This window comes from Furipterus horrens, unplaced genomic scaffold (genome assembly GCF_987537825.1).
Source record: "Furipterus horrens unplaced genomic scaffold, mFurHor1.1.pri manual_scaffold_1, whole genome shotgun sequence".
NCBI classification, from domain to species: Eukaryota; Metazoa; Chordata; class Mammalia; order Chiroptera; family Furipteridae; genus Furipterus; species Furipterus horrens.
Window position 1 is genome coordinate 150,990,338 of NW_028327171.1, and position 18,899 is coordinate 151,009,236.

The window sequence follows — 18,899 nt, forward strand, 5'->3', positions numbered from 1 at the left end:
GGGGACAGTGAGGATCCAGTCCCACATGGAGGGACAGGACTACACTACGGGGAGAGGAAATTAAGTTTTATAAGTACAGGAGCTATGATAATAATAGAATGTAAATGTCAAGCAAGGGAATTTTTATTTGAGGGGAACAAAGAAGCAAAGAGCTTTCAGACTGCAAAGCTTGTCAAAGGATAGCTTGTAGCCTATTTCTAATACAACCTCATGAAAATACTTGGACGGGCACTTTTGTCATTAAAAATGGCACGGTGAATGAATATAGGCAAAATGAAAGGGCTTTTTATTCTTATTATTTGGTGCCTAAGTATAATTTTACCACAAGCAGGGACAGGGCTATAGAACATTTTTGCAGTTCATTTCTTTTATTCTTTTATCAAAGGACTTGATCCAATCCAGAGCAAGAAGCTACATGTGGTATGTACATAAATGATACATTTCCATTAAACGAAAAAAGGCCTGTTTCAGTAAGTTATCACGGAAACAGCTTAGCGTATATTCTAATTTCTAATAAAAAATCGTAGTCTTCTAATGAAAACCTACTGGATAGACATATTTCTACTCCAATTCTTTAGTTGCTATTTTTATAAGCAGATTTTGGGATTTTTTTTCAAATTAGAAAAAGTGAAATATGTGCCTCTGGCTAGTATATGCAGAACTTAGTGTGTTTTTCTTATTTATTTATTTATTTTTGAGAAAAATCAAAAACAAAACAATTCCTAACACATTCAGAGGTACATTTTTTGGCCACTGTAACATCAAGAAATTATCAAAGTGGTCTTTAAAGGTCAGAGTTGCCACTGCTCAATCCATGGCCTACTTACTGCTGGGAGAAAGTGCCACTTCTCCCAACAGAAATGTTCACATTACAGTCCACCTACTAAATAAACCTTTTCTTCATTCAGTGAGTGAAACAAGTGGCCCATGAGCTGGACTTATTTTTTATTATGGGAATCTTAATACATGGTAAATCTAATATGAAGACATGACATTTAATTTTAGACTGAAGATAAAACACATTAAAACTGATCTCTGAGGTCTCTTGTACAGAAGAATTCAAAATAATTTATGATCCCCCTTCCAGAAGGAGGAATTTTTCTCTTCTTTTCACCTTGTATGTGGGCCATGCTTATTGATGTTTTTCCAAAGAACAGACTATGGGAAGGGGGTTCTAGTAACCTTACTGTAAAGAAACATGGCAAAGGCTACATTGGTGTAAGTTATCAAAGTTCTACATTGTGAGTCATGTTGATACCATGCACCCTGGATATGATATGATAAGAATTTCAATTCACCTTTGAGGTCTTCCTCTTAAAAACCTGTAACCCAAATCTAACCATTGGATAAGTATTAGACAAACCCAAAATGAGAGACATTACCCAACCACTACTCCTCAAAACTGTCAAAGTCATCAAAAAGAGGAAAGTCTAAACATCTTTCAGTGGGCTAAGAGGTATAATTACTAAAAGTAATATGGTAATTTGGATAGGATCCTGGGGGAAAAAATGAACATGGGATCATATGGAATTTTAGGGAAAAATAGTAAAACGTGAATAACATTTTGTATTTGATTTTTTAAAAAGTCACCGAGAAGCAAAATGCTAACGTGAAAAAGAGAGTGTGAAGAGTGTATGATAAGGGCATGGCATTTGGGGCCAGATTAACCATGGTTTAAAGACAGCTTCTCTCACTTTCAAAATGAGTGGATTTAGGGAAGTTATTTAACCTTTTCAAGCTTCATGTTTCTCATTTTTAAAAGAGGAATGATAATGCTTACCTTAAAGGTTATTCAAGAAATGCATTGTATATGATATGTGGTATATCATATTTAATATACAATATATTATAAATGACTGATATCTTGCTGAATACACAGAAGGTACTGCAAAAATGTTGTTAAATTCTCTCCTTCCACTTGCTTTAAGTCCAACATCTAGAGGCCAGAACCTCTGTCCCTTTCCCTGAGGATTTTTACAGCTAGGGGCTGGGCACACCTGGAGAATGAATCAGTTCTATTCCCCAGAAGCATACCTTAAGCAAAAGCTGAGGGCAGGTGGTATATAATTATACCAACTCCTTCATCTTTGGAGGGGGCTGAATCTGAGGTGCTTGTTCTATACTGGTTGCCGAAGATCCCCCAACAGAATTAAGCTCAGTTACCCACAGTGTAACTCATTAGTAATGTACCCTTCACTGGCTACTTTCCCTTCCTTATTCCTCTGCAGGTCTGTCCTGGGATCATCTACCTGATGAAGTGCTTGCACTTGAATCCTTGTCTCATTGTCAGTTTTAGAGAAAGCCAAACTAAATAGAGCCTTATATCAGTTTAAGTTTGACCCCACCTAAAATAATGTAGTATTATTTGCATTTGGGGAAAATGTTGTGGTAATATCTGGAGGTGAATTATTTTAATTATTTCTAATTTAAACTAAAATGTAGTTAACTTTTAGAGATAAGAGGCAGTTGTAACTGACACACAATAAGCGTATCTTTGGGCCATCTAGGACATTATAATTTGCTTTCTGATACATATATATCTAATTATTTTTGTCTAACATATGCCATATATGAGAGTTTTAGGAAGTGTCTAATGATATTAGCGAAAACCTTTTAAGATGTGAAATATTACAAAAATACCAGTCAAATAGATTCAAAAAGGATGGTACAAAGTTGATTTGCCGATAATAAAACAAACACTAAAAGAAATATAATAGTTTTTATAGATATCATTTGAATTATATATATTATGGTGGCTATGTCTGTTTTATATTTACAAGCATAAAACAGTAAGAATCTCAAAGACCATACATCTTGCTACTATTACATGGTACCAACCAATGAGTTAATGATGAAGAGAAAAAATACATTAAATTGCCCATGGCTAAAGCAGAATATCCCATCCAAGAATTTCCATTCTTCCCCTGCGATTTATATGTGTGAGGGCCAATATTTAAGGAATAATGTGATCAGGGGAAAATATAACAAACAGTACCATCATGAGAAAGATAATTTGTTTTAGAAAATCATCTGTATGAGCAAGGCCAGCTGGAATACTGTAAAAAATTCCTACAGAAATGTTGGCACTCTATTAAGTGTTTGTGTATCACATTCAAAGTTTCATGAATGGCCTAAGTAGTTTGGATAAAGCCTGAAACATTCAACATACTCAAAAGTAGCAGCTGAAGAAATAGATAGATGAGTGATTGGATGAATAAAATGATAAAGATATGGCATGGGAGAAGGTATTCCACATGGTGAGAATAATTCTAGTTTTTGCATGAATCTCCTTTTCCTGATGTTCACTGTGTTAGTTTTCTATTGTTTTATAACAAATAACTACAAATTTAGTGGCTTTATACAACACATAATTATTACCTCACAGTCCTGTGGGTCAGAAATTCAGGCACCATGTGTCTGGGATCTCTGATCAGGGTCTCAAATAACAGACATCAGGTGTTGGCTGGAGTTGTGATTTCACTGAAGGCTCAGGATCCTCTTTCAAGCTTTCTGGTTATTGGCCAATTTCAGTTCCTTGCAGTAGGAAGACTGAGGTCCCATCTCTTTTAGTTTTGGTGTGTTCTTTTGTTTGTTTATTTGCTTGTTTGTTTCTGACTCTCTGCCAATGGTTGTTCTCAGCAGTGAGGGGCTGCCTTCAGTTCCCTGCCACTTGGCCCTCTTCAAAACATGGCAGTTTGTGTCTTGAAGGCCAGTAGGAAAATTCCTATCTTTGGTTGGTTAATAGGAGGTCTTATATAGAATAATGTAATCATGGAGTGACTTTTCCATCATAGTCAAAGTCTCACCCCCGCTCAAAGGAAGCATGTTTATACAGGGCATGTGCATATACCAGGGGACTGAAAAGTTGGGGTCATCTGAGAATTCTACCATTGTCCACATCTGCACATTCAAAGAGCTAGCTGAGTATCTTTTGGAAAGGATTCTGATTGGACTTAAATTTATATTCGATACTACAATACTAGTAAAACATGAGTATCTGGAGCAAAATGTCTTATACATATATTTTTTGAATTATAGACTTCCTTTAAAAACACTTCAAGGCAGAGTAAAATATTAAACATACATCATCTTTAACATAGTAGTGTTTAAAACGGGAAGATTTAACAATGAAGTAGAAAGAAAATAAAAACATCCATTATATTTTGTTATTGTATTAGTACATTTATCATTTATTACCTTACTTATCATTTATTACCTTACTCTCTTGCTCTGTTTTCCACAAAGTGGACTAGAGAATTTCAAAGACAAATTGTTTTCATTTCAATTCAGTAAGTTATTATTGGGTACATACATTTTCCTAGAATCGTTTCCATAGGCATTGAAAACATACCTTTAATATTGTTAGAGGGGAAGCATGGGGCAACTATTGTGTTTAAAGTTTACATGAATTATCTCATTCAATCTCTGAAGCAGCTCAGGAGACAAGGGACATCTTTGTCCTTTTTTCCAGATAAGGAAGCCAAGACTTGGACAAAGCTTCACAGTATCTCTGTTCTGGTGAGGAGTGGAGGAAAGTCTCAGACCCAGGTCTGTGTCATTCCCAGATTCCATTGTTTTAGGGCTGTGCTGCTCCAGGTTACACATGAATGATGCCATCCATATAACACAGTGCAAGTAAGCTATCAAAGAGACAGCCATTACAAAGTGAATGTATAAAGACTTTAAAAAGGGTCACCTTTTCTTGAGCAAAGCAGAATAGCAAGAATGGTCCTGGTGATGTGATCAGTATATACCAGGTCAGGGACTGCAGAATGAGATGACTGCTGAGCACAAATGAAGAAATAGCCGATTGTTACATAGACTTATAGCGAAGTGAAAGAGGAAAGAAAGAGTTGATGTGTTATAGATTATTTCAGGACAGGATGGAAATACTGAAAGTGAGATTCGCACCCATATCTTGTTTTTACTAACAGCGTTTTAGATCATTAAAATTGTAAAACACCACAGATATCATCTAGGCATGTAAGATAAGAGTATACAGCTAGAAGCTGTCTACTTCTCCTTACCTCTTCTACACAAACCACTGAGCGAACAGGCTGTAGATGAAGCCTGAAATCAAGTAACAGAAAAAGGACAAAAAGGACCTGTCTGTGCTTGGAAGCTCCATTGATTAATTCCATTCCATCTATGCACGTTCTGTGCTAATTTGAGGATGGTGAGACGTACAGTAAGAGAGAGCATTTTGAAAAATAAATCACATTGCTAAAGGTCTAATTTTTGTTGTTAAATGGTTTTCCTTGTTATTTCAATACAAACTTTCCTAGGCTATTTTTACAGAATGAGAAAATCTAATATGTGTTTTATTATATTGTAATTTATTCCTCTGGATGTTTGTTGACAAAATCTCAAATTGACCACACATCAAGTACCTAAAGTAATCCCCCAGAGGGCCCAAAGCTCCCAGATGACTAACTAATGGATATATAAAGGGAAGTGTAGTCAAGTAAAAGAATAGTGACAGTGAGCCCGGGGTCTAGAGAGACCTCTGTCTGTAAGAAGCTCTGGCAAACTGAGTGAATCCTGTACATTTTTTGGCTTTGGTTCTTAATCAAGATGGTGAAGCAGTTGGCATAAAATGACAGAATCATTTAAAACTGAACTTTTATAGAAAATATTGTCCTGAGGCACTCAACAAGATAATAATTTTATAAATTAAAAACTAAGTCTAGGAACATCACAACTTATATAATAAAGCTGAATAAAATACATGTGTGAAGCTTTTAAATACACACAGATTATATATAAATATATAATAAATAAGTATATCTATACATTATTTGTAAAATATTAATATTAATATTTCTTCAACTAAGAAAAATCTCATGGTAAGACAGAGCCAGCAGAGGGCGTTTAGTGCCTGAGCCCCTTGCTAAAGGAGGCTTGGTCCAGGTCCCAAAAACAGAACAGCATACTTGATTTGCAACTTGTACTGCTTGAACAATAATCCTTATGCCACTAATCTAAGCAAATTTTTACTTGCAATTTTTCCAAGGGGTAAAGATAAGAGTATCTTTAAATAAGTAACTATACAACATTAGAATTTTAAGCATGATGAAACTTTTAAAAGAATGTATAGATACAACCTTTCATTGTGTGAAATACAGCATTCATTTTATGCAGAATATCTTAGAAGATCTTTTTCATAGCAGTCTTTAAAAATTGTTTAAATGCTGTTTTCACTATATATATTTGAAGAAGTATAAAATTTGTTCATACATACCAAAGTGAAAAATGCAGAACAACACAGATGTGTATGTGGAATAAGAAAAATGCCTACCTCTAAAAAAATAATAATAATAAGATTGAAAGGAATTTAGAATGGAATTGGCTATCATCCTTTATATGTTGGAAATTATTGCTAAACTCATTGGAGTACATCAATTAAGAGACAAATAAATTTGATCTCTATAAATATGTATAACAGCATATAAATCACCTAGTCACAGTAAAGCGCCACTGTATAAAGATATATTTATTTAGAAAATAAATTTATAAAATTTTGTAAAGTATAACTTGGTGTTACAATTTTGAGCACTGACACCAATATACAATATATATAAAATCTAAAATCAGATTTCCCTATATGCAGAATTTACAAAGACAATTTGGAAACATATAGGCCCAACCTGGGATGGAACCCAAAACCCAGGCATGTGTCCTGACTGGGAATCGAACCCTTGATCTTTTGGGATGCTGATCCACGGGATGCTGCTCCAACCAGCTGAGCCACAGTGGTCAGGATTATTGACTCACAAGTTTTGAGACTACAGATCGAAAATCAAATGGTGAGAGGGTCATAGTCCTACTGGAGCTTGTAAGGGAGACTCACTCCTTGCTTTTTCCAGCTTCTGGCGTTTGCCAACAATCACCATGCCTTGTGGGTGCATTTCTCCAATTTCCCTCTCCCAAGTCTCGGCCTTTTTCTCTCTGTATGTCTCTGTCTTCCTGTGAGGACACCAGTCATTTTGGATTAAGGGTCTGCCGTACTCCAGTGTGACCTCGTGGTAACTTAACCAGTTACCTCTACAGTGACCTTGTTTCCAAATACATTCCCAATTCAGCCCATAACAGGAAGTTGCAGAACGTAGAGAACACTGCAATGTTTTCTATGGGGGGAGTAGTTGCCCTCCCTTTAGGAGGTGGGGCTAGGATTCTAGTTTCTAGTGACAAAGCTATAAAAGGAGGACTCAAGGCAGAGGGAGCTTCATTGGTGTGTGACCCATGCAGTTGAACAGGGCCCTACAATCTTAAAAGTCTTAATAATTTTTGAAAAATAGGTCCTGCATTTTCATTTTGCATTGAGCCCTGCAAATTCCATAGGACACCATTTTGAGAGCTCATTGTGTGCTCCTTACACTCGCAGGGTTTGGCAGACTGTGACCTGACTCCCGCGTGGGAAAGCTGGCCCCTGGAACGGAATCACAGTGACTGCCCTGCCTGGGTCAGCTTGCCTCTCCGGGTTGTCAAGTCATAAAAAGTGGCCCACGTATAAAACAGACAAGTCCTCTTAGCACTACAGTGAGAGGTATTTAGTGATGGGAATCTGAAGAACCACAAACACTGAGGAGACGGAGCTTTAAATCACTGCCAGGCCACAGAACAGGAAGGAGTTATAAAAAGACAGTTCAGGATTTCTCCTACACTTTTACACCCTGGAAGAACCAAAAACTGATTAGCAGCCTTGGGGAATCTGGAAGTGGGCAAGGGAGATGAGAATGAAAACAACAAACACCTAAGATGGTGATACAGAGAAGTCAATGCTGCCCCATCCCACCACAGGCTTCCCACCGAAAGCACTTCGATACAGAGAAAGGGGGATCTGCTATTATATTTCATTCAGAGTTTTAATTAATAACACTAAACAGGCCATTATAAATTCTGAACTGAATCCCCAGGGGACCTAGACGAGTAAGCAGAGAAATCATACACCCAAATCAAGGAGTCAGGGAAGATGCATTATCTCTTTTCCCTACATTTTAAAGGGTTAATAGGTATTATGGACTGAACTGTGCTCCCCTAAAAAAATTTTTGTGTCAAAGTAGTAATTTCCATGCTTCAGAATGTGACAATATTAAGAGATAAGGTCTTTAAAATGTAATTAAGGTGAAATGAGATCATTAGAGTGAGCTCAAATCTAATAGGACTGTTGTCCTTGTAAGAAGTGAGTAGGACACAGACAGCACGGAGGGCAGAACATGTGAAGGTACGAGTAGAAGATGGCACTGCGTAAGCCAAGGACAGAGACCCACAGAGGAAACCAATCCTGCTGATATCCTGACCTGGACTTCTGGCTTCCAGTACTCTAAGGAAATAAACATCTGTTATTTAAGTCACCCAATCCGTGGTAATGTGTTATGGCAGCCCTAGCAAATTAATACAAAAGGAGACAGTAAAATAATCTTGGACAGCATGATAAATAACAAGGTCCACAAAGTGGAACAAAAATATCTATCACTTCTTATGCAATAGCTGAACTTACAATAATTGAATAAAAATCGCTTTAATGGTTTTAGAGCTAGCTTGAACAGCAGAATACAGAGGATAATATATAAAGTTAGAGAGCTATATAATTGTATGTGTTTAAACAGATATAAAGATTAGGTATAAAACACACACTTCTCAAAGCACCCTACAGCACAGCCAAAGAGCTCTACTTGTTATGCTTTGCAGTACCGTGAGTTGCTATGCATTCATAGGAATATAAATGTAATTGCACAATGTAACAAAAGTGAAAATGTATTTAATATATACAAGTCATATCACACATGGTTTCTCATGTAGATAATTATTTAATTAATTAATTTTCTCCCTGTCCCTCTTTTCTAATCAATGGAAAGACTCAGAAATTGATTATTTTACTCTGTTTCTACTTACCTTAGTTTAACGTGATCAGACTCTGATTTAAGCAATTGTGATTCATCAGTTTGGCATTGGAACAACTGAAAATAAGTGCTAAATCTAGTGCTTGTGTAACACAATTCCAGTTTAGTGAGAATAAGTATTGTTAGCCAATGATAGAGTAATTCAAGTGATAACTAGAAAGGGAGAAATAGTTTCTAATTTTTGTAAAAGAACATATAATCAGACTACACTAATGAAGGAATCAATTTCACAAAGCTGTCAACATGTGTGATAGTTTAAAATAATGTGCTTCATATGTGTTCAGGTTTGAAATATTTTCTGTTACCTTATGATTAGAAATAAAGCTTTTAGCTGCAACAGGAAAAGAGATTGGGCAGGCCTGCTACTAAGAACTGAGAGAATCGACGTGGAATATTGACACAGGCAACAGGTAATAGCCATAGAGAGCTGCTGCTTCCTAGGAAAGCTAGAAAGAGAGATGAGGTGCTCCTGGAGTCACAGGAACTCACGATAGGTGGCTCTGGAGGGTGGTGATATATGGAGATGGTGTTATGCCAAAAGTTTCGAGAACGACAGTCATCAGGCACTGAAGCCCCACCCAGGACTTGGAGTGGTCAAGAGATGGGCACAGACTGGCCAGAGCAAAACTGCTGGATTCCTGCCTTAAAATTTGTTGGATATTGAACATATTATCAAGGCTGGAATTCACAGAGAGGAGCACAATTTAGGGTTAGCTCCAAGACTGGAAAAATAATGCAAAGCATCAATCACTGAGCATTTCGGTGTACCTGGAACTCTACAAAGTGTTTTGTATATAATATTTCATTTCAGTCTATCCCAGAATGTAGTCCAAGAATATTCTACAGTAGAAGATACGGAAAAGCACAAAGGTATTAATTATGGGTGAAAAATATTAAAGATAAATAATTGAGATCAAACTTAATAATTTCCAAATAAAATTAAAAAATATGTATATACTGACGTGTAGTTTTTAAATTACATAGACTTAAAAACATCCTAAAAATAAGATTGTCACCTATAGAAAACAAAGTAATCTCAGTTTTTACATTAATTCTAGAAAGTAATGAATGCATATTATCTACAGATATTTTTCAAAACAGTGTACCTGTGAGCCAACCATTTTATCATCAGTTAAAATTTGTTTTCAAGTGCAAAGTCCCAAAAAAGATAATTTTATATCTACAGTAGTCCCTCTATATATCGCAGTTCACTTATCGCGACCTCACTGTACCATGGGATTTTTAAAAATATTATATTTAATTATCACAGATTTTTTGCTATATCGCAGGATTTTGCAGTACTGTAGACGTATTTATATGTGTAGTATTTATAATTTTAATGATTTTTGCCTAAAATTAAAAATATATATAGTAAAATATACAATAAATAATTCTAACATTAAAAGAATATTAAATCAAAATAAAATACTGCACACTGTTTACAGTATGTGTTTTTTTGTGGATGAACACATACATTATGCTGAAAACGAGATGTACGCTTGAGCTCGTTTGCCTACGTGAGATTGTGCACGGCACACGATTGGTTGATTGATGGAAGGTGACCAACCAGAGCATTGTCTTGTGTATCCTGGGTGCTGATTGGCTCAGTAACCATAGCATCAGTTTGTCTGCTATCCCGCACTGTGCACATACGTTTAGCATCTCGCCTTGTTCACTTCACTCCTACCTCCTATCACTGTTCATAGTTTTGCTCTGTGGTGTTGTTTTTTGTGAAATTTTCCTTAAAGACTGAATTTATTGCAAGCCCTATGGTGCCATCCAAATGTTCTGCGTCATCTAAGGATTCTGGCAGTGAACCGAAGCACCAGAGGAAGATGCTTACCATAAAAGAGAGAAGCTATGCATCTGTTGGCTGGTATTACGAGATCAATGAGTCTACGGTTCACTATATAAAGAAGGACGAGAAGAATATCAGGTCTATGGCATCAGTGGCTTTCAACAAAACAGCAAAGAGGGTGGTTACTTTCTTCAATAAGATCATTGTGAAGATGGAGTCTGCATTAGCTGTGTGCATAAACAATTGCAGAAAAAAGAATATCTCACTGGATACAAACACCATCCAGATGAAGGCCAAGCAACTGTATGATCATTTAGCAGCAAAAAGGGATGATCATGATGGTGATGAGAATGAACAAGAGGATGATGACGATGATGCTGAAACAGGACCTTCGAGCTCTTCTCCATCCAGACCAACCCCATTCAGTGCCAGCAAGGGCTGGTTTGACAAATTTCAGAAATGCTTTGGACTGAAGAACGTCTCTCTGCATGGAGAGGCTGCCTCTGTGGATAAAGCTGGAGCCGAGGAGTATGTGAACAATGAATTCAAAGACATCATCGAGGAAGGAGGCTATAAGCCTGAACAAGTTTTCAACATGGATGAAACAGGCTTATTCTGGAAACGGGTGCCGTCTCACACTTTCATTATGAAGGAAGAAGCAAAAGCCCATGGTATCAAGGCCCAAAAAGATAGGGTAACTTTAATCATGTGTGGGAATGCTGCAGGCTTTATGATAAAGCCAGGGCTTATTTATAAGTCCAAGAACCCAAGGGCCCTAAAAACAAAAATAAGAATGTGTTGCCTGTGTACTGGATGCACAACCCTAAGGCTTGGATCATGAAACTCCTCACGACTAATTGATTTCATCAATATTTTATCCTGGAGGTTAAGGTTTATCTGACAGAGAAAGGCCTTGAATTCAAAGTGCTTCTGATAATGGGCAATGCTAGAGGCCATGTTGTTGACCTGACATATGATGGTGCCCAGATAGACTTCTTACTGCCAAACATTACATCGCTCATTCAGAGAATGGATCAAGGTGTTATTCATGCTTTTAAGGCACTCTACACCGTAAACACCCTGGAAAACCTCATTGAAGCTGTGGACTCAGATGGAGACTTCTCGCTAAAGGCATACTGGTGTGAGTACACAATTGCATTGTGTCTCCAAAATATTCAAAAGGCCATAAAGGAGATGAAGAGTGAGACTTTGAATGCCAGCTGGAAAAAAATTGTAGCCAGAAGTGGTCCATGATTACAAGGGATTCTCTTCTGATGATATCCATCACTCTGCAGTGGATAAGGCCATGAAGCTGGCAAAAATACTGGGAGGAGAGTGCTTCAGTGACATGACTAGTGAAGACGTAAATACCCTGATCGATGTTCACTCTCAACCATTAATGGACAAAGACCTGCAGGAGCTGACTAAGTCAGCAAGTGAAGAAGAGGATGAGGAACAAGATGGACAATGGGTTCAAGAAGAGGAGGAGGTTGGCCTAACACTTGATCATCTTACAACCATGGTCAGAATGGCCAAAGAACTTCAATGAGTGGCTAAAAAATGGGACCCCCCATATGGTTCATTCATTGCAGTTTGCAAATTCAATCGACAGTGCCATGCCAGCTTACAAAAACATTCTCAATCAGAAGAAGAAGCAGCGCCAGCAACTCCCCATAACTATGTTCATCACTTGAACAAAGAGGTCGGTTATGCCTATGCTTTTAGCAGAAGTAGAAGTTGCAGATGAGGCCGAAGATACTACTGCACCACCTGAAGAAGCCCCTGATGAAGTGGTGCCTTTAGAAGAGCTGTAATGCTCTTTGCTGTGCAGTACATTCATCTCATCTTCATCACCTTCATCATCATCAGTACTGCACAGCTAATTCATCATCTTCATCATTCAAGTTGTAGTATACTTCACTGGTGAGTACCCATATAAAATTTTACAGTACTGTATACGTATGTTGTTAAAGTTACGTAGGTTTAAGAATGTAGAATATGTTTAAGAACATAAGTAGTGTTTATAAAAGTGTGGGGAAGATTCATAAGGGACTGGGAATGGTCTATAAGTGTGTGGGAAGGGTTTATAAAGCCTTAAATATATATATATAAATACTAAAATAAATGTAAGGTTCCTACTTCATGGGTTTTCACCTATCATGGGGGGGTCTAGAATGTAATACCGGCAATAAGTGAGGGAATACTGTATATCTATCTATCTGTCAAGAGAGAAACTCGAAAAATTCTACAATTATAATCTTTGAATGTAAATTACTTAAGATATCTACTAATTAACCCAGAAGTAAATCAAAATTAGAAATTGAGAATCAAATAATGAAATAGACTTCTCTCTAGAACTTCCAACAGGTAAAATTTCCAACCTACCATAAGAAACCTGAGGAGAATTATTGCTCAGGCAATGACTATACTCTTCATACAAAATGAATGGCAACTGTGGATGCTTTGTTGTCTCCATTTAGTTTTATCTGTGTGCTACTAAAAGAAAGTAATTTCGTTTTGAAAAACATTCTTTACATGGGAATAACCTTGTAAGGTGCAAAATAAAATTCTCTAGAAATTTTCTTCCCTCACTTACTTAATTAAATATATTTGCCCAGTATTTCCCCTTATCCACAGGGAACATGTTGCAGGGCCCCCAATGGATGACTGAAACCATCCATACTATGTAAACTTATTTATACTATTTTTTTATTCATATGTGCATATGATAAAGTTTAATTTATAAGTTAGGCACAGTAAGAGATTAATAACAATTAGTTATTAACATCAATAATAATAAAATAGAACAATTATAATAATTATAGTAACTAATAATAAAATAGAACAATTATTTGAATGACAAAAGTGTGATACAGTGACAGTGGATATGATATCTGAGAGGATTGCTAAGTGACTAAGGGGCTGGGAGCATATATAGCATGGACAAGTGGGACAAAGGGATGATTCCCATCCCCGGCAAGATGATCCAGATCAGTGTGAGTGTTCCTCATGCCACTCAGAATGACACAGAATTTAAAATTTATGAACTGTTTATTTCTGGAATTTTCCATTTAACACTTTCTGATGGCAGTTGATCTCAGATAACTGAAACCACAGAAAGCAAAACCATGGATTAGGGGAACTACTGTAATTTTGTTTTAAAAGAATACTAATCATGTTTGGGAAGGACAGGTATTTATCTTTGATGGGTGTTTCTTTTACTCTTATTTTGGTAAGTCATGTTTTCCATGAAAAATATGAACATTAAAATATATTAAAGATAGGAAATACTTGCTGAATTTCATGCCATGAAGACTATATTTTATATAGTGCAATTAAAGGAACTTCACATACTCCTCAAGTGTTTTATATTTTGAGTAGGATATATTACTTTTGTGAAGAATTTCCTTTGAAGATGTTGACTTAAGAGGTTTCTTGGGCTCCATCATTGACTTTGCATTTTCCTCATATGACTTCTTGTGATTTTCAGAGAAATCATGAGTAGCAGAACCATAACAACAATCCTTTCAAGACTAACTTGTTCAACATAAAGACTAGAGCTCCAGAGTTTATGTGATTTGTAGAGCTGACCTCCAATTTTATCAAGCTGCTTTAAGAGACAAAAAGACAATGAAATCACCTTCCTCGCTATATTTCCTCTTGACATTGCAAGGAAAAAAGTAGATCCACAGAATACTGAACCACAACTTTTATTATATATTTATTTATTTTAGTAGTTTATATATTATTGTATTTTTTCATTACCATTTACCCTCTTATATCCTCTCCCAGCTCCACCCACCCCCTCTCCCCAGCAATCACCAACCACGCTGTTGTCCATGTCAATGAGTCCTTTTTCTTTTTTACTTGACCCTCCACCCTCCAGCTCCCTCCCAGAGCTGTCAGCATGCTGTCTATGAATCTGTCTCTATTTTGCTTGTTAGTTTAGTTTGTTCATTGGATTCCACATATGAGTGAAATCATATGACATTTGTTTTCTATGACTGGCTTATTACACTTAAAATAATGTTCTCCAGGTCCATCCATGCTGTTGCAAAGGGTAAAATTTACTTCTTTTTTATAGCTGAGTAATATTCTTTTGTGTGAAGTTACCATAGTTGTTTTATCCACTCATCTTTTGATGGACACTCGGGCTGCTTCAAAATATTGGCTATTGTAAATAATGCTGAAATAAATATAACATTTTGAGTTTTTTCAGATAAATTCCCAGAAGTGGAATTGCTGGGTCATAAGGCAGTTCCATTTTTAAATCTTATATAACTCCATACTGCTTTCCACAGTGGCAACACCAGTCTGCATGAGGATTCTCTTTTTTCCACATCCTTGCCAGGACTTGTTTGTTGATTTATTGATGATGGCTATTCTGACAGGAGTGAGGTGATATCTCATTGTGGTTTTAATGTGCATTTCTCTGATGATTAGTGATATTGAGCAGTGTTTCATGTGTCTATTGGTCATCTGAATGTTCTCAGGTCCTTTGTTCAATTTTTAATTGGATTGTTTGTGTTTTTGGTGTTGATTTTTATAAGTTATTGATAAATGTTGGATATTAACCCTTTATCTGATGTACCATTGAATATGTTCTCCCATTCAGTGGGTTTTCCTTTTATTTTGTTGAAGGTTTCCTTTTCTGTGCAAAAACTTTTCAGTTTGATGTAGTCCCATTTTTAATTTTTTCTTTTGTTTCCCTTGCCTGAAGAGATATATAAAGAAAAATATTGCTATGAGCAATGTCTGAGATTTTACTGTTTTCTTCTAAGATTTTTATGGTTGCAAGTCTAACATTTAAGCCTAATTCATTTTCAATTTATTCTTGCGTGTTGCATGAGAAAGTGGTCTAGTTTCATTGTTCTGCATGTATCTGTCCAATTTTCTGAACACCATTTATTGAATCAATTAGCAACCAAATACAACAATACATCAAGTGGGACTTATTCTGAGAATTCAAGGTTGGTACAGCATTCACAAATCAATAAATGTGATACACCACATAAACAGAATGAAGAATAAAAACTACATCATCCTATCAATAGATGCAGGAAAAGCATTTGATATGATCAAGTGATGATTTATGATAAGGACTCTCAGCGAAGTGGGAATAAAGGGAACATACCTAAACATAATAAAGGCTATATATGACAAACACACTCATCATGCTCAACAGGCAAAAACTACAAGTGTTCATCTTAAGATCGGGAAACAGACAGGAGTGTTGGCTTTCACCTCTCCTATTAAACATAGTACTGGAAGTCCTTGCCATAGCAATCAGACAGAAGGAAGACATGATACTGTACATAGAAAACACCAAAGATTCCACCAGGAAACTATTAGAACTGATAAATGAATTCAGTAAAGTAGTAGGATACAAAATTAGTATCCAGAAATCAATTGCATTTTTATATGCCTACAATGAACTATCAGAAAGGAAAATTAAGAAAACAGTCCTATCACAATTGCTTCAAAAGAATAATATACCTAGGAATAAATTAAACTAAGAATGTAAAAGACCTGTGCTTGGAAAATTATAAGACACTGGAGAACAAAATTGAAGAAGATACAAATAAGTGGAAGCGCATACTGTGTTCATGGATAGAATTAATTAACATCATTAAAAAGTTCATCCTACCTATAGATTTAATACAATTCCTATCATGATACCAATGATGTATTTCACAGAACTAGAACAAGTATTTCAAAAATTCACATGGAACCACAAAAGACCTTTAATAGCAACAGTGGTCTTGAAAAAGAAGAACAACATTGGAGGAATCATGCTATTTAATATCAAATTATACAATAAGACCACAGTAATCAAAACATCATAGTATGGCATATAAATAGACACATAGATCAGTGGAACAGAATAGAGAACCCAGAAATAAACCCATATTTTTATAGTCGATTGATATTTGACAGAGGAAGCAAGAAAACAACTTTTATAATTATGTACTTAGTAACTCTCGTAAAACTTTAATAGCCAATGTTATAGATAAATTATTCACACCAGGAATAAAGCAATAGAGATTTTATAGGATCAGTTTGAATTAGCTAGCGATGAGTCTACAATCTACTTTGACATTTTTGTGGATATTTTGAGAACTGTAGCTAAGGCAAGCCAAAACAATATGAGAAAGATAAGCATAGAGTCTATCTTTAATAAGATCTCTAAAGAAGATAATTTTAAAAACCTCATAGACCCACTGACAATATTTAATAAAGTTTACATGTTGTACTTATTTTATAGAAAGAAAGATTTAAACTGCCTTATGAAAAACATTGTCTCTAGAGTGAGGAATTGGACATATGGTAGTGGGAATTACCCTTTATCAAGTTCCATGCAATTTATAAACTTTATTTTATTGAACTGTTGTGAGCTTTATAAGGCATAGTGCAGAGAATATGGTGCCAGCAAATAATAAGCTTTTCATAATTTAGTTTGTTAAATTGAAGCTTCACAAACCTTCTAAAACAGATGACACTGTCCTATTTTACAGTTGAAGAAAAAGACTCAGATAGACAGACTAGCTTTCTCAAGATCACACAGCAGAGATCATTTGAAAAGTTTATGTGATATGAAAGCTTCTATTGATAAATCTGCTATACTGTGATTTTTGTTTTTAAGAAGGTATTATTTTAGTAGCTTAATTTTATATTTGCAGGTGTTTTCTTATACTGCTGATAAAGAAATCCGAACCGATGACTTGTGCTTGGACGTTTCTAGACTTAATGGACCTGTAATCATGTTAAAGTGCCACCATATGAGAGGAAATCAGTTATGGGAATATGATGCTGAGGTACAGTATTTTCCTTAATTTACTTATTTTATAATGTTTCAAGTCAGTTATATAAAAGATGTGGCAAAATGAGTTTACAGTTGTGAGTACATGAAACACAGAGTTTATTCTTGTATTACTACTTATTATTTTATTATTTTCCATAGGAACAACTGTAAACCTGCCTTTGCCCCACCGTGTATTTCAAAATACATTTAAAACCTAAATTATTTTTTTCTGCATTGAAGAACTGCATTTTCAAGCATTCATGCTCATATCAGATAATATGAGGGTGGTATATTATATAAATCGATTTTGCTAAACTAGTTCATAAGTATGAAATATACAAAAGAAACATAAAGTCATTTTTAAGTACTTAACATTTGTTATATGTACATGCTTAACATAAATTAGGTAAAGGGTAGACTATGCTATCTGAGACATGTTTGTGCATGTACATACAGGACAATGTCAACAATATTTTCATATTTTTTATTTTGCACTGTTGAAATCTGTGACATTTCTGCTTCTCATTTTAAAGGAAAAAAGAAAAACCTGACAAGATTATCATGAATGTTCTTTATAATAGTTAATAATTTAAACAATTCAGTAAACTAATTAGGTAAATAATCATCTACGCAGCACCTTCTCAATGTAGCACATCTTTCTGAGAGGAAAGAGGGAGAAAAAAACAAAAAAAAAAATTACTGTTGGGGATTTATAGCCATGTAGTGTGTAAAAACCAGATCAACCATCAGATGGAGCTAATAAAAAAGAAATATTTTCCTCTGCATAAGGAAGCTGGCTTGAAACAGCTTTATTTCTTTCATTTCTCTTTGCTTAACAAAGTGAATTGGTCATCTGTCATGTTTGTCCACATTACTAAGTGATTGGTGGCTTAAGATGAGAAGTAAACTTTATTCTATATGATAAGTAATACAATAGAGGTAAATGAATTTCACAAATGCAGTGTTCTATGAAAGCTTAGTATATTCTGCATGAGTAACATTTTAAAAAACCAATCTACAAAGTTGTTGCTATTATTGATATATTAACAAGGCCTTCTTTTTAAAAAACTTTTTGAATGTCATTTTAATTTGCATGATGTTATAATTTCTGGAGTGGAAAATCAGAAGAACTTACTGAATTCTTACATGAGTTGAAACTAATTACTTAAGGTTAACATTTGGCCCTAAAACTTATATAATATTACCAAGCTCTTTGGAAACATCTTCTTCTGGGACTTAATTAAGGCAAACACCATAAATCTTTCCCATGTTGCACCAGTACTCTATTCAGACACCTTTTCCTCTTAGTACCTTATTCACCTTCTTTATCTGACAACCATTATTTTTCTCTTCAACTATTATCATTACCACCCTTTATATTAAGACCACAGAAGAC

The 18,899-nt window shown here is 35.5% G+C and overlaps 1 protein-coding gene across 2 annotated transcripts in view; it reads left to right on the top strand.

Annotated features, from left to right (window-relative positions):
• Positions 1–18,899, top strand: part of GALNT13 (polypeptide N-acetylgalactosaminyltransferase 13) — a 514,019-nt gene that overhangs the window by 482,389 nt on the left and 12,731 nt on the right. For both annotated transcript variants that reach the window (XM_090267489.1, XM_090267494.1), the window contains exon 12: positions 17,382–17,516. In XM_090267489.1, the coding sequence (XP_090123615.1) occupies positions 17,382–17,516 (135 nt within the window). The remainder of the gene's footprint in view (positions 1–17,381; positions 17,517–18,899) is intronic.